Here is a 22,996-nt window from a genome sequence, read left to right as displayed (position 1 = left end):
CTGCTGAGTTCTAAAGGACAGCCTGAAAAGCGTCCCTTTGTAGCTGTAAGGAGATTCTACAGTCAGTGGTAGCTGGCAACCAAAAACCCCTATGAATGGCTTAAACTGATTGGGAAATTTTCTCAGCCTCTTTTGTTGTTTACTCCAGTTGATTTTGATCCCAGGGTTAGATTTATCTCTAATATGCTTACTGATATGGTTAACATTTGGATCAAACATAATCATGAACTCCCGGCTCAAAATAATAGGAACATCAGTGATATGATAAACAGAATTGAATCCCAGTCCAAATTTTCCTACTTTGTCAACTTCACTCCTTTTTAAAGACTCTCCTAAACGAGTTATATTTAAGAAATCAGAGTCAGAAAATTCAGAATTATTGAATGACCACAAAGCTGGACCATGGCATGCTGCCATTCCTGGATCCAGAAGATTCTCTCTTATATCCATATTTCTTCTCATGTCAATCAGGAAATTACATTCTGTTGCATTAGCATCATCAGCATTTTGAAGAAGCTCTTTAAAGATATCTGAAATGGAAGGGTATTCTTCCAAAATGTTTTTAATTCTTACAGTCAGAGGTTCTCTTTGCCCAGATTGCTCAAATCCCATATTTTCTGGATTAATCAATCTTGTGCTAAGGCATGGAACATTCAGCCACTCAGCGGTTTTCATTGGTATGTCTTCATGCACCAAAATTATTGGTTCAACAGAATCTTCAAGCAAATCATTTAAGTCATCAACTTTGATATCACAGTAACAGCACTCATGAATTGGCCTCATTGCAAGTTTATACGGAATTTTGCCACTGTATAGAGGCATGGGTGTATGCAGACTTGCAGGAATCTGATTGCTGTACAGCCATCTTATGATGCTCAACATAATGTGAAGATTTTGTTTACTCTCTTGTTCCGAGAGAGACTGCTCACTTTTTAGATATATTTTCTGAATGACCATAGAAACGTGGTCTGGTGTTAACTGCTCAATTGAACCACAAGATTTAAACAACTGGTGAAACTTCACCATAGTTTTTGGCACATAATGTAGATAAGGCTGCAGATCAAGATCAGGTACTGACTTTATTACTGCCTGTGTGAGGGAACAAAATGTTTTACCTGTCCAAACCCAGGGAAATTTCAGGGCTTTAAAAGCTTCTTTGCCTTCTTCGAGATGATCATGCATAAATCCATAAATCTCAAGCAGGATATGCTGAAATTGATAATAGTCCTCATCACTGAAGGTTTTAGAACTGTGCCAATCAACCAACACCTTAAAATGCTTTAAGACTGCCTTTATGCTGGGCTTGGTGGGGATGCCAAGTGCTTTTTGTATATCCAACAGCACATTATCCACAAGAGGAACTGAGGAACCAACTAAAATTGCATGAGATACATCACACATTTCTGGTGGTGAACAGAGATCACAATGATCTCCTTTCCACACTAAGGATCCTGGGTAATTTGGAGGTCTTTCCTTACATGCAGGAATCCATTTTATTTTTTTCAGCACAGTTTTTGCTTCAGGTGACTGAAGTAGTGTATGGTTTTTGTTTAAAATCATCAAGAGAGTTCTAGCTTTTCGTAACAGTAAATCATGATCGATGTTTGAGTCAGCATGCAAAGTTTCAGTTTTATTTGCCACTCTCATAATATCGCTTTCCTTAAGATCAGCCTCATTTTTTAAGCCTATTTGTCTCAGAGAATGAAGAATATCTGAAGACGTAAAAATTACTGGTGGGAAGCAAATTTCCTCCTCAGCATAAAACAAATTTTGCAGAATTTCCACCTCAGGATCAAAGAGTTCATTTGCTGACATGATCTTTTCCTCTGAGATCTTAATAAACTTTAGTGAAGTCAGCCAGTCTATCACATCTGCATTCTCATTTTTCAGAAAAGTCAGATTTTCCAGAACCCATTGCATTATCTGTGTTGTTTCATCATGTGAATAAAAATCACTTCTAATGTCTTCTATAACAAACTTCAAGCAATCTGTGCTCTTCAGCTGTTCTATTTTCAGCAGGTTAGTTAAGCGAATAGTAGCTTCATCACTGCTGTCAATTATTGGAACAGAAAATCTTAGACTAGGAGGAATTTTGGCAGTGTGGTGTAATACCTTACTACCTTTGATCCCAGTAAAAACAGGGCCATTTTCATCAGATGATTTTTCAATTTTTTTAAAAATTAGCAATTCTTGAATAATTATTCTCTCTTTTTCACTTGCATCAGTTAAACTAGCTAAGAATGCCCTAAGAGCATCTTTATGTGTTGACGGGAATGATGCAACCTGACTGCATAGTTTCTGTAAGGACATTTTTTCCATTATCTGTAAAACAGCACTTGGTAATGGTGGATGCACATATTTTTTTAGAAGTGGATGTTGGATAGAAGTATCCAGCTTCTTAAGTACAACTCCACCTACTTTCTGAATAATATCAGCTAAGTATTCTGGGAGCTGAGTCTCAGATTCATCTTCCAGAATGATAGGTGATGGATTCCTAAGTCTAACCAGTTCCACTGATGTTTGATTTTCCTCCAGTGGTGTCTTGGGGATAAGTGGCATGTCATCAAACACACTCAAGTCATCGGAAAAATGTATATATAGGTTCTTCCAGACCATCTTAAGCCAGGAAACTGATGGGTGATTTTTTTCTTCCAAACCTGGATACCACTGTACCACCATGTCTCTGCCAGGCCACACAGTATTCATAATTTCTTTAATGAGCCGAGCAAATCTTTCTGGGGTCAGAAGCTGCAGCTGAGTGCATGGCCTTCCTGAAATTATAGCAAAAGGGCAAAGTCATGAAAATCACAGAGAAGAGTTACATAACAAAGTGCTTTTGGTTACTGGGTCGGGGAGGGAGGGTTAAGAAAAAATAAGATTTAAAAAATCTAACTTGTGCCCTGCCTTTATAAAAAAACTGTTAAATACAACTGCAGGTACCAGCTCCCATTGCTTTTAGGAGTTAATTAAAAGTGAATACATTCCATATTAGTATAAAAATAAAAACTAATTTAAAAATGTCAATATGTTATTGCATGTGTTAGTTTAACACAAGTGTTCTCAGGCATACACGGCAACTGCAGATTCACAAAGCAGAAGCTTCAAACACATTTTTTTGTTTTGTTGATTCTTTACACTACTTGTTTGGCTAGCAGTGAAAAAGAATCTAATCCATTATTTGCTTGTCTACAATCACTCACATTCAAATAGATTTGAAAGATCATTTATCAGATATAGCAAAGAGCTGCTGAGGTGCAGATGTTCTTACACTACAACTGACAAGCAACAAAACTCAGTTGTGCAAGTAGTGCTGAAACTGAAGTTTAGATGGATATGCTTTTATTCCTATTACCAAAGCCCTCACTAAAAGAAATATATGTTAACACTCATCTTAATTATAATTAAGACAGCTTATACTTAAAACTTACAGAACTTCTGAGGGTAAGAAAATAGTACAGAATATAAAAATACCACTACTTCCCAATGACATCAAAAACCTCTACTAGAATTTCAGACCTTTCTTCCATCCAGATAGTACTGCCATTTCCTTAAATGCAACGGTCCAATTTAAGATACTACCCACTATCCCCGCTCTGCTGGAAATCAGCAGCAAGAAGACATCCTTCAGGAAAAAAAAAGTTTTCCTTACACTTCATGCCTACATAACTACACATTCTGTTCTACTGAACAGAAAACACAGGTGAACAGGAAGCCTTGTAAAAGTTAAAAATACTTGCAGTGGTGGGCCAGTAATAAAAACTAAGCTCAAATGCCATTATTTGAGCACAGGTTTTTAGAAACACTCTTTCAAAATCTGTAATATAAATCTGTATCTATAATCTTAAAATACTGGAAATTTTCCTGCATGCAAATTTATTGAAGTCTATATAAATACACCAATGAAAATCTTGATAGTTTTTATGCAACCTAACTGCAAGGTTATCTTCGTCAGTATGCATTTCCCTTGATTCTACTTAGAACTCTTTTCGTAATCATCCTTGGTAACTATTTGTTGCCAGCTCTATTTAGCAAGTTTTGTTTACAAGAGAACTGGGATAATAGCTAATCACCAAATTCACACAAATATCAAGCTTCAATCCAAATCAGCACATCTTTTGTTAATAATCATACCTGAAAATCCCCAGAGAAGCTGTTGGGCTAGAATACAATCAAATCCATTTTTAGAAAATAGCTTGTGAGTTACACATTAACGCACTAAATACAAGAATATTTACTAACTAGAAAAACACTATTTTACCAGAGGACAAATAAGATCTGGTTGCCTTTGCTAAACACAATTTTAAAAATTGCATCACATTTTCTCAAAAAAAAAATAGAAATTTTCTATTTGTGCAATTGTGTCAGGAATCTCTCTGATGTAATTTCTACAGTTATACAAGGAAAATTCCTGACACGTCAGGTTTCAAAACCCACCGAAAACCCCTCTCATACTTATTATTTATAATAAAGTCCAACTTTTAGGTTACTGCAGCTGTACTTTACAATTGTGCAAGGAATAATTTAAGAGGAGGTAAAATGAAGAGAAAAGTAGGCCATACAATCTTGCAAATTATTATCTCAAAGCCCTTAGGCATTTCTAGAAGATTTAGAAGAATTATATTAATTTACAAAAATATGTTTGTCTAATCAACAAGAGACATACAACCAACCAAGAACAAGTCCTTAGAAAAATGTCATTCAAAGAAACTGCTAGATGAAGAACAGAGACAGAAGCAAGACCTTAAATGTGACCAAAAAAACTAGACTACAAGACTTTGTTGCAGAGACCAAGTCCAGAAGTGAAGAACTCAGCAAGGGACTGCTTTATGAATACATAAGGTTTTTTTCATTTCAGTCACCTCTACTTTTTCTGTTTCAGATGTATTCAAGCACGCAGTCTGTCAAACCTGTAGTTAGTTTTGGGGTTTTTGCTTTTTTTTTTTTTTTTTCATTTAAGCATAGTTTTGGACTGATTTGTGACATAAAATTTGAAGAAATTGTCTAGGACATCTCAAAAGCCAACTTAAGGCTTGACCTCAAGGAACTGGCATTTTTCAAAGCTAACATTCCTGTCATCCATACAATGCTTCAGCCACCCAATCTCACTGTGGCTGTCTTGATCCCTATATATTTTTGTTCTTTTAAAGTCCCAGGAATTACTAGTGCAGTAAACAGTAGTTCTTGGTTCTATTCCAAATTAACAATATTCACTATTCGGATACAGAAGTTAAAGTACTTTATAGTCTGTATTAAAGCAAAACAAAACAAATTAAAAAGAGTAGTGGAGGAAATTAACAATAAAAAATAGCAAGAATAGTAAACGGAGCACATATAAAGGGCTGAAGGGGAAAAAAGGTCAGAACAGAGACTGAATAGAGAATGTGACTGAATGACTAAAGGCCATCATAAAGGGTATCAAAAAAAGCAAATCAAGACAGTGATTTATAGTATTCTATGTCTGGTTCTAGTATCTTCAGTCTGAAAAAGAATTCTAAAAATAGCAAGAATAGTAAACGGAGCACATATAAAGGGCTGAAGGGGAAAAAAGGTCAGAACAGAGACTGAATAGAGAATGTGACTGAATGACTAAAGGCCATCATAAAGGGTATCAAAAAAAGCAAATCAAGACAGTGATTTATAGTATTCTATGTCTGGTTCTAGTATCTTCAGTCTGAAAAAGAATTCTAATAAATTAAGCCATTTTATTAAAAAAAAAAAAGAAAAAAGATACAAAGGACCTTTTTCTAAAAGTACATTTTCTAGACATTGAAGAATAAAATGGCTCACCGTATGCTCACACTACTTAAAAATAAACTGATGAGTGACCTGTTTGAAAATTGTTTTTAAATGAAATGACTTCTGAGACTCAAGACTTCAAATTTACCAGTCAAATGCACAATGAAATACAGAGTTGGAAAGATAAATATAGACAAACTCTGAGTAGAAAATGAGGCAAAAAATTAATCGTGAAAGGAGTAAAACAGAACTATCTTATCTAGAGATGAAGCAAACTTCTTTAACAAATCTTCTAATAAAAATTACAAGTATTTCAGTAGGTCCACATTGACACAATTATAAGCTATGAATTAACTCAGGGAACACTTGATGAAATTACACAGTCTACAGTAGGCTTGAGGCTAAATGCTTAAGCTAGTTTCATCTGGTTTTAAAAAAAATGCACTGATGAGATCACTTGTGGCTGAGAGATAAGAGATGATGTACAATACCAAAACCATGACATAGCTATTGCATATGCAGATACTACAAATGCAAAAGATAATTCAGACTGTCTTAAGTGGAGGAATACTATTTGCATAAAATTACCAAACTTGAATACATGCTATACTAAGTGAATATCTATTATTGTAAATTTTCATCCTTTTTATCTTGCTTTTGCCTTTTTGTTAATTTATAATTTTCATTTGTGCCATTTCAAATTCAAACAGCATTGTGTATTATATCCTAAATATTTTTTTAATATCAGCAGCTTATTTATGTGAATTCCATTTAAAAAACAGTATTGCTTTGAACTTGGATTTAAAACCACTCTGTTCAACTATTATCAATCCATTTCACTATATGAGAATACAAAAGACATTACCTCGGCTTTTGGCAGCTTCTTTCAAAGCAGCTAGAACCTCCAGCTTCAGGTCATCAGAAAGTAATCTTCCTTCCAGGCCAGGAAAGAGTGATCTAAGAACACCATAAAACAAACAAACAAACAAAATAACCCAAAGCAGACTTTAGCAAAGCATCTAATTTATCTTGCTGCAGAGAAATTACCAGCATGATAATCATCACGGTAAGACAGTCACATGCAAAGTAACTGCCTACATATGCAGAATGGAGCTTTCAGTGGGCATTTTCTTATAAATGAAAAAAATCATACATTCAGAAGCAGAGAGTAGTGTTTTTCCAACTACTCTTCTTTTCAAAGCAGGTCTAAGCAAGTTTTCTCTTGATAGAAAAACTGGAGTTAGAAAATTATTTTCATCTATTTGTATTCTAAAAAAAAAAAAAAAGGTAAAATAGCACCATAGCACCTTCTATTTTATGTCTCTTATAGATTTTACTTAAAATCATATGAAAAACACAAAATGTAATTCTAGGATTTCGCACGGATCTGCAAATTTCAAAAGATCTGCAGACAGTGGTTAAGGCTATTATAGCCAAGAGTCAGTCTCATCTTGCTTTTCCCTCCCATTCCTTTACATTAGCACTTTAAACTAAATTGTCAGTTTAGGTCTTTGGTTAGTGTTACAAGAAAGAAATTAATAAAAGAATATTTCAGTTTTTTAAGCAGGCTCCAAATTTGAATATACAAAGAGTCAAACTCTGAAGTTCAAAGTGTTTTAAAACATCTAGCATAAGTCATTTATCATATTTATAACATCAGAATTAAAAATAATTACTGTAGGCAAGAACAGAGGCAAATAGAACCTTACTGTTTCAAATTTCTGTATCATCATAGCTAGCAGGTAGATTTATACCTAGTACAACAGCTTTTCTATCAGTTTTACATGACTAACCAAACTAAGGCCATGAACAACAGAGCATAAATTGAATAAGATAACGTGGTATGCTTAAGTTATTCGTAAGTATCTCATGACCAGTGAGAAGCAGAACTGAAAGGAAAATGTCAGTCTCATCATGGAAATGTTTTCTCTGTTAGTACATTGGTTTTACTTCTGGAAGGAGAAACTAAGTGAAAGAATACCAAAAGATAAATAATTTCACAACAGATGCTAGAGAAATTTTTTAATTATTATTTTTTAAAAGAAGACACCAGAATCACAGGCTCTGACTACTGTTAATCCCCTGATAAATAACTTGAATTGTCTACAAGAAAGATCATAGGTTTAGTACTTTTTAGAAACACTCCTTAGCACTTTTTAGAAACACTCGATTAGAACATAGTAAAAACAGCAACAGACTTGAAAACAGCAAATTCCCCTCAAGCAACATGGGGTGACCTGCATTCAACTGCTTTTCTTGAAGATGTGTTGTCTATACCTATATTAAAATCACAATTTATGTAAGGACCTTACTTGAAGCACTTTTTATAATATCTATACTGGTACACTGACCCACCTCTTCTTCCCTTATCAACAGTCCATAGGACAGTAAAAGCAGCAAAGTACCAAATGTCACATTCTCTCAAGCTGAGGATCTGAAAATTAGGGAAAGGAGAAGGAGGAGGGGGTTGTGAACCTATGTATGGGTAACATTTTATAAGGACGAAGGTAAGACGTCTGGTATATGCAAGTGACTTCAAGCGGTACCTTGTAAGAAATTACTCGGAGAGGTGTCCAGATTTAACAAATCTTTTATACATGCATAATCCTGTACAGACATAAAAAAAAAGTCATGCTGTCCCCCAGTGACTCCAAGGGCACTTACACCAGGTAGCATGCTCTTTCCTATCCCCTCCCCAGTGTCAGTGCAAGCTTTTTTGACAAATTGGAACATCGATGGAGACAAGAAATAAGCAAGGAAAAAAAAAAATAATAATTGGAGAGGGACTGGAAAGAACAAAGGGCGAGCACATGAAGAAGCTAAGCCCATGGTAGTATCTGCCTACTTCCAGAAACCAGTGTTCAGTACTAAACCTTTCATTAAGAGTGCTGTGTGAATAAAAAAAAAGAAAAGAAAAAAAAAAAGCAGCACCTGAAGTAATCTCAAGCTTTAAGTTTAATAAAAGCTTTTATCTTTACATAATTTAATGCATTTTCTAGTATGCATATTTCTAACCTCTTCCTATTAATAATTCTAAGAAAGCTAATTTGAAACATATCCTGAGGTATTCCCCTAAAGCCTAGAGCACATGATTCTTTATAAAGTTAGAATAGTAAGTAGATGTCGGGCTTTTTAAATGAAATATATGCACACATATACATATACTCAGAAAACTGAATTCTATCTATGCATTATTTCATTACATTAGTGGCTGCTGCATATCATCTTGTTTGCTGATAAGCAAAGAACAGTCCAAAGTTCTCTTTCAACATTTAAACTAAAAAAACTCGTATTTAAATATTAAGTATACCTGGGATATTCTTCAGAAGTTATGTAAACTACATCCTGTTCTGACACAGACGAGGAAAAAGGAATAAAGTTTCCATTCTGTAATGGCAAAAGCTCCAATCCAATCAGTTCACTGTAGACTCCATCAGAAAGCACAAATTCTAAAAGACGAAGCTTTTCTTCAGCAGGTCCACTGTGTCCAGACTTCCGCAGTACTTGCCGTGCTACAGCAGGAGTCACTTTTTTCACAGCTTTAGAAGTAGAAATCGTAAGATGTACTGCGCTAGCAATATTTGCTGGTACCTTGGCAATCTGCTTCCCTGAATTCTGGAGGTAGTTGAGAACAGACTGTGTGTACTCCAAACTGTCATCCATTTCAGAAAAGTGTACCTGTTCCACATTTATCCACTGATTACTCATTGAGTAAATAACCGTATGCTGGAGCAGCTCTTTAAAGAGAGGTACTACAATTGGTTTCCAGGGTACCCTGATTTTGTTCTCATCGGGCCATAACCTATAAATTCTTTCAGCTGACAATGGAAAATCTGAGTTCTCCTCAGTTTCCATTCGTTTGATAGCTTCCAAAATAAGGATGGTATATGCCTTTGGCACTACGTTTACCACAAGAAGATCATTCCACAAAGCTGCTGGATCTCTCCATTGATCCAGCTCTCGCCATTTGATACTCCTCCTATTGTCTGTGAGACCAAAGAAACCACTAACATGAACTGGTAACCCAGTTTTGCTTTCTTCACCTGGAGGCAAAGGCAGAAAACAAAATGCTCTTCCTGAAAAATCTGCTACAGCTCCTTTTTCCTCTCCATTAGTTGATAAAGACATGGCTACTCCAATAGTAGGAACAAATTTCAAGTCATCTGCTAAACAATCCAGTTCAGTACACATTCCTCGACCACCTACACAATTACATACTAACCAAGATGTTTTCTGTGCGTCCTTAACATTGTCATCTTCTACAACTATATTTACATGGTATGTCACACATGTTATGCTATTGCTTGGAACTCCCTTACAATACTGATTTATTGCAGTTCCTAAGATTTTGATAGAATTGGGTCTTTCATGTTTCAAGGCTTTGTTCTCACTGGCAGTTACTCTAAAAATCAGCCTCTCAGTTCCATCAGCTTCCCTAACATGCAGTGAAACATCCTGAACACTCTTCAAGAAGAGCAATACTGTGTCTGCATCTGCTCTAAAGGATTCAAACAGCTCCAAAACCTTCTGTTTGTCATAAACATTGCTACTCAGTTGGGAAGGCTGCAGACGAAGTGGGAAACGAAAAAAGGTACCAGGAAAGTTTCCATTCTTAAAGGTTTCCTTCGTGCTGCCAAATACACCAATGAAGGGTGCAAACTGGTCTGTAAGTTCATTGATTTCCTTGCTATCTTCTTTTAGATTCCAACACTGGCCTGATTCATGAGGTCCAAAAAGGGTTTGATGGGGATCAAGCATTCCAATCTGGTCACCACTGAAAATACTAGGGACATCTGTATAGATGAAGAACAACTATTAGTAACCCTAAACCAATTTATTTTTCAAATACAGTCATAAGGACCAAAGTTTTTAAAAGGGCAAGAAAAGCAAATGTTATAAAAGTGCCACGAACCCAGTATAATGTCATGAGAAGTGGCTAAGTCACCATCTCTGAAGGTTTTGAACATAATGATGTCACTAGAAGAAACAAATCTCTTCCAAAAACGTTAAATATCCAAAAGATACATTATAGAGTTTTAGGAAAAGTGAACATTTCTTAAGGAAACTTACCTAGGGAACTAATTTTTTTTAATGCACTATAGAGAAAACATTAACTTTTTGATGAGTGTCTTAAATAATTAGACAATTTTAAACTTCAACACTTCAATTTTAAAATATCTACTGAGAGTACCTGTTATATGATAAACTGAATTAAAGCCAATTCCAAATCTTCCAACTTTCAGGGGATCATCTTTCTTCCTGCTTCTTGCTATTTCCTGTATACCATGCCAGTCCTCAGGGGTGAAAATTGCATCATTGTATGCATAAAATGCTGGCCCTAGAATAAGCAAGTGTTAAAAAAGACCACAGAAGAATCGTATTAACTGTTAAAAACTTCTAGGAAATGAACTTACAGAACTGAGAAAGTACTTTTCTAAAGTATGTATGGGGAATTTAATGGGGAAGTTATGACTCAAGCTGACATCAAATTATGCTTGGTGATAAAAGGGAGATACAGAGTAGCAGGAAAAACAGAAGCAAGAAGATGGATTTATCTCTGTAAATAGTACTTAAGGGGTTTATATTTGATGTGGATTCTACTCCTGGTGCCAACACTTTAAAAGAATGATTTTGAAAAACTAAACAGAAAGCACAATCTTTTCAGTCTATAAATAAGATATTAGAAGGATGTACTAATCACAGTCCATTAATACCTTCACTGGAAGGGAATACACAACAAGCTATAACAATAATCTCTGTCTAGAAATAAGACAAACTCATATTAGAGGTCATAATGAGGCTGATTAACAACTGAGAAAAGCTAGATAAAAGAAGTAATGGATCATTGATCATTGAAATCACAACTGAATGACTTTTGGGATGATTATGCAAACGAATTTATTTGATAAACACAGAGCTGACCTCTATCACACAAGGCCGTCTCAGGTGATATAAAAACATTAAAGTTACAAGAGGCTACATGAGCACTCTACAGGCAGCACAGAGTAAAGTTTGGTACAAGGGTGAAAGAATAAAAGACTGGGAAGAAAACAGAACTGCTAGAAGAGTGCTGAAAGGTACGGATCATCATTACCTTAAGAACTGGAGATAGGTCTCAAAAGGTAAACATTAATTTGTAAAAGTCTGTACATTTTTGTTTAATACCCCAAGCATTCTTTTATCCTAGGTCTTACTTACTAAATCTTGTTTAGCTGCTCTACTAAAAATCCTTTCTTGTATTTTGTGATACTGAGCAAACCCCAGGAAACAAACCAAAGGACACACAGTCACCCTGGGAGAAGTGACTTAACCTTCATGTTCTGCTTTACTGTTTCTCAAACAACATTAACTGAAAGCAGCTAGAAAGCTCCTATTGACACCCTGCAAGAAGTCAATGTAAGACCTTCCATACCAAACACCAGCTTTAGAAAAGAATTATCAACATTAAAACATAAGACAAAATATGCACCTAGCAAGGTGGAAGTAGCAATGGAGTCAACCCTATATGGTCATCTCAATATAGCAAGGAGAAAAATACAGAACTACATACTTACTGAAGAGTAATAGCCAAAATTAATAAAAAATATTATATTTACCCTGATATTGTGCCATGTCCTTTGACCATAGAGTTTCTGTTCCATGCTGAGTTTCATCATATAAAAACCTAACCTCTGTGGCACCAGCATCTTCTGCATTCTGTATCAGTTCCTGAGACAGCAAAAGAAATCAAACAAAACTGAAATATAATACAGTAATGATGTACACATTCTAGCAATAGGTTTCCAACTTAAACAGTAGAAAACAAAAAGCAATTATCTCAAGTATAACTTGTTTTCATACTTTTCAAACAGAATAACCTTATCCAGTTTACCTGAATGAAAATAGACATCATTATAAAAGGAATACTCAGACAAATACTATAAGTTATTTGAATTAGGAGCTCAAATACCACACACAGGCAGTAGAGTTTAGAAGCTACTAAATGATTACTGCTATGACTATATTATTCCAAATCAGAGTTATACAAGAGTCAAAACAATGCAAGAGGGCAGAAAAAAACCCAAAACAAACAACCACACCATAAAAAAAAAAAAAAATCAAAAGTTAAGCTCACACTACAGCTCTGAGTAAACAGTGAGGCAACAAGCAATAAATGGACAATACACAGCTCTCTTCTTTACATCAGCTGAATTTCATTTAAATTAACATTTCACAGCATGAACCAATCGTTTAAGAGCCACGGTGCTCACTTCTAACACCCCTTCAGCAAACGGCTGCAAAACAGTTTTGACCAGTAACGCTGTAAATCACAAACTAACAGAGCTTACCTGTTGAATGAAGCCCAGAGACAAGAAAAAGGATTATGTTAAGATTTGTTAATAGCATTACTACTGGTGAGAGCTGTGAAAAAATGTAAAAAACTAGTTCTACCATCACTAAGTATGCCAGTCTTGTTTACATGAATAGCATTACACACAGCAGCCACACAAGCATGATTACAAATACCTACAGGATTAGAACTTCACACAATGCTCCACTTACACTCAATCATCAAGGTGCATCAGGACTCCAAAGATACACACTCATAAACACATATATAAACACACATACACATATATGTGCATGTTTGCATGGATATATGTAATCTGGCATAAGGAAGTACCTCAACTGAACTGAACAGCTACATAAGTATATCACATCCAATCTATTTATCAACATAAAGGTCATTCAATTATGCATAAAAATAAAAGACCTGGTAGCAAGATCAATCTTTACTTGCAAAAACACATCAATTAGCAGCAGATACTTCAGATTAAGTTGCATTCTAATACACTGTTGATGGTGAAATAAGGTCACTGTTACATAATACTTGGAAACTGTAACCACTTGATTTTTCACATTGTGACAATATATTTGGTCTATAAGGCGTAGCACACAAGAATGAAAATATATTGTCACTTTACATAATTTTGAAGCAAGATGAGACAGCAAGAAATACAACCACATTTTAGTGTAAATAAGCAGTTTTTAAAGAATCTCCATGTGATATTTCATTTAAAAAAAACAATTATCCTTCTTCTAAAAGAATAATTCTAGCAATCATTCAAGAGGATACTGAGAGATAGCCAAAGCCTCTAGAAATATTAAGTAATAAGTACAGAAACCTCCATGTTGTCACAGACTTGTGTTCATGCTGTGGCACATAGAGCATCTGCTACATGCAGCTGTAGCAGCACTGTATCTGAAGAATGCAAACAGGGAAATCAGTTTGAACAGATCAGCAAAATTCCTGGTGGTAATCCCTCCCTAACAGTCTGTTAAGTCTGAATTGCAAACTGTGAAAGAACAATTAAACTTTCAGCCGTTCTCCATAATCTTTGAGAAGTCATAGAGATTGGGAGATGTCCCTGAGGACTGGAGGAAGGCTAATGTCACCTCCATTTATAAGAAGGGTCCAAAGGAGGACCCAGGTAATTATAGACCCATTAGCCTCACTCCAGTCTCTGGGAAAGTCATGGAGAAAATCATCCTGGGAATTGTCCCAAGCCAACTGAAGCATGGGACTGGAAAAAGCCAACATGGATTTACCAGGGGCAAATTGTGCTTGACAAACCTGGTCGCCTTCTATGACCAAGTAACCCACTCGGTTGATGCAGGGTGAGTGGTGGACATCATCCACCATGAATTTCTCCATGGCTTTTGATATAGTCCCCCACAGCCTCCTCCTGGAGAAACTGACTCATTATGGCCTTGACAAGTGGTCTGTGCAGTGGGTAGGGAACTGGCTGACAGACCATACCCAGAGGGTGATAGTAAATAGCTCCTCTTCAAACTGGCAACCAGTCACAAGTGGGGTCCTCCAGGGATCAATATTGGGCCTGATGTTGTTTAACATCTTCTTAAGTGACCTGGATGTTGGGATCAAGTGCACCCTGATGAAGTTTGCTGATGAAACAAAGATGACTGGAAAGGCTGACACTCCAAAAGGGACAGCCACCCTCCAGGATGTCCTGGACAGACTGGAGGAGTGGGCTAGCAGGAACCTTATGAAGTTCAACGGAGAGAAGTGTAAGGTCTTGCACCTGGGAACATGTAACTCATGAGCACAGTTCAGACTGGGATCCACCCGGCTGGAGAGCAGCCCTGTTGAAAGGGACCTGGGGGTCTGGTTGGATAACAGGCTCAACATGAGTGAACAATGTGTTGCAGAAGAAAAGAAAGCCAACAGGAGACTGGGCTGCATCAGCAAGGACATCACCAGCAGAGATAAAGAAGTCATCGTCCAACTCTACTCGGCACTTGTCAGACCACACCTGGAGTACTGTGTTCGGTTTTGGTCCCTGCTTCACAAAAAGGATGTGGACAGGCTGGAGAGGGTCCAGAAAAGGGCCACAGGGATGATCAGAGGGCCCGAGGACCTGCCATATGAGGAGAGGCTGAGAAAACTGGGTTTGTTCAGCCTTGAGACAACAAGGCTTAGGGGAGACTTCATGACCATGTTCCAGTACTTTTAGTGGAGACTTCCTGTTTACAAGGAGTCCCATGGAAAAGACAAGGGGCCATGGGCACAAGTTGGTCCTGGGGAGATTCCGATTGGACACTAGAGGTAAATTTTTCACCATGAGGACAGTCAAGCATTGCAATAGTCTCCCAAGGGAAGTGGTAGATTCCCCCACATTGGACAGTTTTAAGTCTCAGCATAACAGGGTGCTGAGCCATCTCATACAAACTACAGTATTACCTAAAAGGGTTGGACCAGATGATCTTGAGGTCCCTTCCAACCTGCCATTCTATGATTCTATATTATTTCTTCATGTTGGAATGAGAAATTGAATTTAAATTATTAATAAGGTCTGAACCTTTAATGACTCAAATGCATCTTGAGAGATGGGCTTGTGCAAACTGCATGAAGTTCAATAAGGCAAAGTACAAGGTTCTGCACCTGGACCAGGGCAATACCAAACAAAAATACAGGCTGGCTGGAGAATGGGTCGAAAACAGTCTGGAGGAGAAGGACTTGGGAGTGATGGCTGACAAGAAGCTCAACATGGGCTGGCAATGTGCACTTGCAGCCCAGAAATCCAATTGTATCGGGCTGCAACAAAAGAAGCATGGCCAGCAGGCCAAGGGAGGTGATTCTCCCCCTCTACTCTGCTCTTGTGAGACAACACTTGGAGTACTGTCTCCAGTTCTAGAGCTTCCAACACAAGAAGGACAGAGAGCTCTTGGAGTAAGTCCAGAGGAGGGCCATGAAGATGATCAGAGGGTTGGAGCATTTCTCTTCTGAAGACAGGCTGAGAGAGTTGGGGTTGTTCAGCCTGGACAAGAGAAGGCTCTAGGGGAGACTTTATAGCAGCCTTTCAGTACCTGAAGGAGGCCTACAGGAAAGCTGGGGAAGGACTTTTTACAAGGGCTTATAGTGAGAGGACAAGGGGTAATGGGTTTAAACTGCAAGAGGGGAGATTTAGATTAGACATGAGAAGGAAATTCTTCACTATGATGGTCATGAGACACTGGAATAGGTTGCCCAGCTAGGCTGTGGATGCCCCCTCCCTCAAAGTGTTCAAGGTCAGGTTGGATGGGGCTCTGAGCAACCTGGTCTAGTGGGAGGTGTCCCTGCCCATGCAGGGGGGTTGGAACTAGATGATCTTTAAGGTCCCTTCCAACCCAAACCATTCCATGATGCCTCTACAGATTCAACTAGTACTGGGAAATACTAAAAATACAAGCACCCATCCTATGAACAGACACTGCCCAGAACATAGACAGAATGCAGTTTGCCAAAACATTTGAAGATATACTTATCTTCAGCATTCACACTAAAAATAATCGCATGCTAGTTCCACAGTTGCAAAGAAAACCTTCCAAGAGACTGAAGAAACTACTATCATCTGTCACCATTTTTGTTTGTGTGTCTTACATATACAGATAAATACATACATTGCATCTGTATCAAATCCCATTAATTAAAACCTAGTATTTCCATATACCAAGGAGACAAATAGTTTAATATCCATATGATGAAGCATTCTGGATTAAAAGTTTAACATCAAAGTATGAACTAATCACCCTAAATTCTCTTCAGAAAAAATCAATCTGGCACTGCCAGACACAAGCATAGGAAGCAATAGTAAATTAAACAAATCATCTTCTATAAGTACCTGTCTTTCCCCTTGACAAATTCAGAATAACCTGTATTTTTTCAGATTCTAAAATCATAGAAAGGTGGAAGGGACCTTCAAGATCATCTGGACCAACACCCCTGCCATGGACACAGACATCTTTCACTAGAGCAGGTTGCTCAAACGTCAGTCCAACCTGGCCTTGAACACTTTGTGGGAGGAGGGACAACTTTCCTAGGCACCCCATTCCAGTGTTTCACCACCTAAAACATTGCTTCTTTATGTTCAGTCTAAACCTACCCTCTTTCAGTTTAAACCCACTGCACTTTGTCCTATCACTACAGGCCCTAGTATAAAGCCTCTTTCTTACAAGCCCCCTTTGTATGTTGATAAGCCACAAACAGATCTCTCTGAAGCCTTCTGTTCTCCAGACTGAAAAACTAACTCTCTCAGCCCTTCTTCACAGGAGAGGTGCTCCAGCCAAGTCTAATGTAAGGTGAGGCAAACCATACCAGTTCATCATCCTGTTTACTGAAAAAAATGTTACTGCTTAAATCCATGTTGACATTCAAATGTGGAGCATCACAAGACAACATGCCCTGCTGTTGCATACTTTAAAGTCTCCTGGATCAATGCTAAAGCACCATCAAGAACACTAACTTCAACTCAGAAAATCCCATTACATTCTTTTGTAATGAAAATCAACTTCTAGACTAAAAATGTTTTTCAGTCTATACAAAACTGATGGCTTTGTTAGTCTTATCAGTCCAGAGCAACTCTCCCAAAAGCCACTCCAAGATTCCTGTCTATAAAAGTGTTCTTATTCTAATGATGAAACTCAGTGATACTGTCATAGGTCACTAAGGAAAATGTATTTCGTGACTAAGAGATTCCATAGCAAAATCTTGTATTAAAGTCTCCCGTTTATCCCAATTTTATACTAAGATAACCCCTTCCAAAAATGTTATCTACTATTATGTAGTTTTACCACACGCTATAGCAGAGATGAACAATAAAATAATAAGCAAAATAAACATTTTTGATAGCTCACTCATATACAGAACCTCATAAAGTCTCTGATTTAATTTTAACATCTGTATTTTCTATTTTTTTTATAAATTACAATGGCATCTGTGACAAGCAAACTTAGATATGTTAAACACAAAAAGATAAACCAGCTACAAACACGAAACCCACTTTGCTTTGTTCACAGGAATGGAAACCTCTATATCCTGTACTAGAATGACTATCTAATGATGTACAACGGCAAGATTTGCTGAAGATTGGTAAATAATGGTATTATGACATGCATATTAAGTAACTGCTGAAAATACCATTTGTTGGATACCTTAAGAATCTGTCCTCCTTCTGGGTATCTTCTTAAAATATCCTTAAGAAAATCAACAAGTGGTGGAGTTGTTTGTCCAAAACGACCTAAAATCAAACAAGCAAACAAATCTTCTGTCTATTATGTTACCATGCACTTAATTTCAGACTAAAAAAAAATACTCACTAAACAATTACTGGGAATTTAGAATTTTTTTTGTATTAACTGAAGGCCTGACACAGTAAGATCCTGTATTTCCAAAGATAACTGTAAAGATACTAGATTATAAATCTTTTTATTAAAAAAAAAAAATAGATGGCAGTCTTGATGTTAATGGCAACATGCTGTTTCATATCTAGATGAAATAATTTTGGGGGCTAAGTCTTTGCATCAGTTTTGCTTCAACTACTGCATATTCAAACAGAGCAACTTCTAAAGGACAACTACTTCTTCAGTAGCAGGATAGTATTCTAGGGCAGCAGTGGCTCTAATTATTTTATAGCTAGTGATGATCCCTGACAGCGATACACAGGCACAGTATAGACTCTAGAGTACACTTCCTCTCCTGACATATCGTGGTGCTGGGCCTGGTGCCAGCTTTGGTGCTACCTGGGCCTAGCACAGAAAGATAAATTGTCTCAGAAAGGTACTATCAAGCATAAGGAAGCCCTGCTCTAAGAGACTCTTACCACAAAATGAAAGGATCAATATGCTTCAATTCAAACTCTAGTTTGAAATTAAAGAGCAGGTCCCCAAATCAAAACCTCTAAAACATGTGCTTGAAACTAATATTAATGATGCAATCGCCACAAGGAGAAAAGACTTTACTGATGCCCCATCTATAGCTTCCCTTTGAAGTTATTAATAAAGTAATTATTCTCTCTCTCTCCCTCCCCTTCTCTATATATGTGTGTTTATGAAGTACACAGATTCAAACATATATGTGATACATATTATGGAATAAAACATTAAACAAAACAAAACAAAAAAACTAAATAAAAAAAAATCAGGATCCCCAGCAATGTGAAAAATCAAGGGGTATCCATAAGAGAGCTCTATTTGCTGAGGAAACATCAAGTGAAAACATCAAACATCATCTTCTCATTACAAAATTTTCATATGGCTCTGTATTTAATGTAAATCAATAGCATCAATGAAAAAAATCCAAGAAATTGCAACTCACAGCTGGAAGTGTGGAAAGTATTTGATAACTTTTGTTATTATTTTTACAGCATATGAAGTATATGAAGGTCAAAATGCAAAATGTAAACGTCCATAATAGGGTGAAATGACCAATAGCATGAAAGTTTGGGTGTTTCTTAGGAGAAATTCTCTAAAATCAAGAAACCAATCTTCTCTAAGTCTAGCTTGGGCAGGCAGGCAGGCAGAAGTGTTTAAACAACACACTTCACTATGGAAACCATCAAACCACACAAGTAACTTTTATGCGATAGGACTCAAGATAGACATTGTTCTAACTCTTTACATCTAAGAGCAGAGCTACTCTATGTCACAAAAATTACTCTATCTTGAGGATCATGACTTAATGCATTCTATCAAAGACTGAACTGATTTTTCTTGGGTATATTGTTAAAAGAATATTAATGCTAGCAACCAAGTAACATAATCATTACAGATTTTAAATAGAGCATTTCTGAAGATATTTGGGTATTATAATCCAATTCAAGATATCATACACACATATATGCCTACAAGTATTAATATAAAAATATAACTAAACATACTGAACCAAGATTAAAAAATTCAGAACAAATAAGAACCTTTTTTACCAATTATATATCTTTTTACACAGTGGTAATCTTAAAAGATACCCTTTCAGTATCAAAATTGCTTACACGTATTCAGCTTATTTTATATGAGACAACAGCTATTAACACTATTGCAAGGCAAGCTGTATTGATTCCAAAGCATTAAAATTCTAACATATTCTAATATTCTAATTTCTACACATGAAATTACAAAGAAAAAATTAAACACTAGGGCACTTAAAAAGAGAAGCTTGATTTTCCTGGAGCAGAATGAAAAGAACACGTGAAGGGATACCTAGGACTTGGAAGAAAAATAACTACTTCCCATTTAAAGATGACAATAATTTCAATGAACTCTAGACTGCATTAGAAAATGCTTTGACCTTGCAGTATATAAACAGAGACAAGTATTTTTCATACCTCCTCCTTTCAACCCTTTTGACTGAAGCTTTAGAAAAACTTGATTTTGAGACTTCTGAAGATCCACAATCTGGATATCATCAGATAACTGAAATATAAGACAGATCTTGATCAAAACATTCTGCAACAACAATAGTTTAGTTTACTATAGCTTCATTTCCTACTTACTTATGAAGTCTAGTTTTATCTAAAAGTGTACAAATACTCCAAATTATCCTGTATGCAGTCTGAGCAGCACTTTCAGATCATGCAGTCTAGGACCACCAGCTTTCAGATCATGCAGTCTAGGACCACCACTAATGCTACTCCTCAGTTTGTCAGTAACAGGACCAGAAAAACAGCCACAAACAAATCAGGTGGAAAAAATGCCTAATGAAGCATATGAACAGCAAGCCACAGCCTCTCGTTTTCACATCTGAAAATTTCTATGTCCTGGGAACTTTCTGAGTTACACAACTAAAAGAGTTATTGTAAGAGTGTATTGTAAGAGTGACAGAGCACTGGAACAGGCTGACCAGGGAGGTTGTGGAGCCTCCTTCACTGGAGACATTCAAAACCCACCTGGATGCGTTCCTGTGTGATGTACTCTAGGTGACCCTGCTCTGGCAGGGGGGTTGGACTAGATGATCTCTCGAGGTCCCTTCCAGCCCCTAAGATTCTATGATTCTATGATTGTTCTAAGGTGCATGCCCAGAAAGAAAACAAACATACAGGAAGTCTGTGGTCTATGTCCTCCAAAAGCTACATATGGGTATGTAATTTCACAGGAGTTTTTAACTAAGTAGTAACAGCTCAAAGCAGTAATACAGAATGCACAGAGACAAGAGCAAGTCACAGAAAGACCCCAAACAAACTGACGGCCTCATCTCCCTGTTACCTCTACAGGAACATCATGGAGAAACTGGGGCAAACTAAGCACCAAATCCTTAGCAGCCATTCGGTAAACTATTTAGTAATCACAGCACATGAAGGTTTTGTTGCAATTCTAGTTTCATATTATATGTGTGTCCCAGTCATATATGATGTGATGTTAAAAAAGTCACACATGACATGATGCTACCCTACATACCACCATAACAAGTGTAGAATTAGAATTTGTGCTGTGCTAGAAACTTAAGCAATTCCAACTAGTTTCCAGACAAATACAGTCTGAGTTCACAGCATGTAGTCATAATTTTAAACATCAATAAGAAAAAAATGTATTTAGAACAATACTGCGTTTGTTGCACAGTTCCTACAGAAATGTTACACTTGAGATTATCTTGTTTCAAGATGTAAGAACTATGAGAGAAAGAGATACTGGATTTTACTTAACATCTGTAAATTGCACACAGCAGCATTAAGGGAAAAAGATTTACTGATTAATATTCTGCTACCTCAGTAAATCAGGCAATAATTTAATCCCTGTAAACAGGAGTTCAAAAGTTTATAAAAGATTTTCAAAATGGCTGCAGTATAACTATATATTTTAGACTAATAATTTTAAAAAATAAAAAATCAGAATTGCTACTACAGTCTGCTTACTGTTCCCTGCCAGAAGATGCCAGATGGAGTGCTGCTCAGGTCTTTTTTTCCAGAGAAATTTTGTAACTGATATACAGATTTCCTTCCTCCCAAAACAGGAAGGCCTGGAGCAAACAAAATCAAAGACATACAAAACCAGACAGGAAAGTAAGAGGTAAACTACACGGGCACCTTGTTTCAAAACTGAGTACTCAAAGATTCTTGTGTTCCCCGTGTAGGCTCTTAAAAGCTTCTTAAGCAATACAGCAATTAACATCTAGTTCTTTCCTGGCACCACAGAATGGTTTGGGTTGGAGGCATGTAAGGATCATCTGGTCCAAGACCCCTGCCATGGGCAGGGAAATCTTTCACTAGAGCAGGTCACTCAAAGCACTATCCAACCTGGCCTTAAACACTTCCAGTGATGGGGCTTCCACAACTTCCCTGGGCAGCCTGTTCCTTCATCCTAAAGCATTGCTTCTTTATGTCCAATCTAAACTTGCCCTCTTTCAGTTTAAATCCATTGCCCCTCATCCTGTCACTACAGGCCTTGGTACAAAGTCATCTTTCTTATAAGCCTCCTTTGTATGATCAACGGCTGCAGTAGGGTCTCCCTGCAGCCCTTCTCTTCTCCTTTATGCATTTCTAAGTCCCCCCCCACCTAACTAACCTAATCTCCTCTCTCTACAACAGTGGCCCCAGGATTATGACTTCAAATAGAACAAGGTCATTCATTCATTCGACTCTTTCTCCCATACTCAGACCTCGAATTTTAACTTGCAAGAGCTTCCTGTCCTGGCAATGTCAGCTCTGCTGCTGAAGCTGGCAAGCTGGTAGAAAATCAATTAAAGATCGAAAGGAAGCCAGAACAGGCACATCAACACTTTCAGGTGACTCTTCCGCTCCTCTCTAAAGGAATGAGGATAAAGCACACGGATTATGTCAGAAAAAGACACAAAGGCTCGAAAGATGAAGACTGTCACCATCACGAGCAGCGCGGGGCTGAGCCGTGTGCCCCAACAGCTCCTTGCCCGCGAGACTCGCACCTGGGGCCCTGCCCGCACCCCACAAGACCCGGCAAGACGCAGAAGGCAGACGAGCGGGGACCTCACCAGCAC

General features: G+C 37.2%; 1 protein-coding gene across 1 annotated transcript in view; it reads right to left on the bottom strand.

Moving 5' to 3' along the window:
* Positions 1-20,409, bottom strand: part of SACS (sacsin molecular chaperone) — a 29,462-nt gene extending 9,053 nt beyond the window's left edge. The window contains 8 exon segments of the mRNA XM_010001898.1: positions 1-2,771; positions 4,132-4,158; positions 6,602-6,693; positions 9,047-10,529; positions 10,928-11,074; positions 12,333-12,444; positions 18,208-18,293; positions 20,376-20,409. Coding sequence (XP_010000200.1) covers positions 1-2,771; positions 4,132-4,158; positions 6,602-6,693; positions 9,047-10,529; positions 10,928-11,074; positions 12,333-12,348 — 4,536 coding nt within the window. The 5' untranslated portion in view covers positions 12,349-12,444; positions 18,208-18,293; positions 20,376-20,409.
* Between the last annotated feature and the right edge of the window lie 2,587 nt (positions 20,410-22,996).

This window comes from Chaetura pelagica, unplaced genomic scaffold, assembly GCF_000747805.2.
Source record: "Chaetura pelagica isolate M959 unplaced genomic scaffold, ChaPel_1.0 scaffold247, whole genome shotgun sequence".
Taxonomy (NCBI): Eukaryota; Metazoa; Chordata; class Aves; order Apodiformes; family Apodidae; genus Chaetura; species Chaetura pelagica.
Note: the sequence above shows the minus strand (reverse complement) of the source record. Positions and strands in the feature narration are given on the sequence as shown.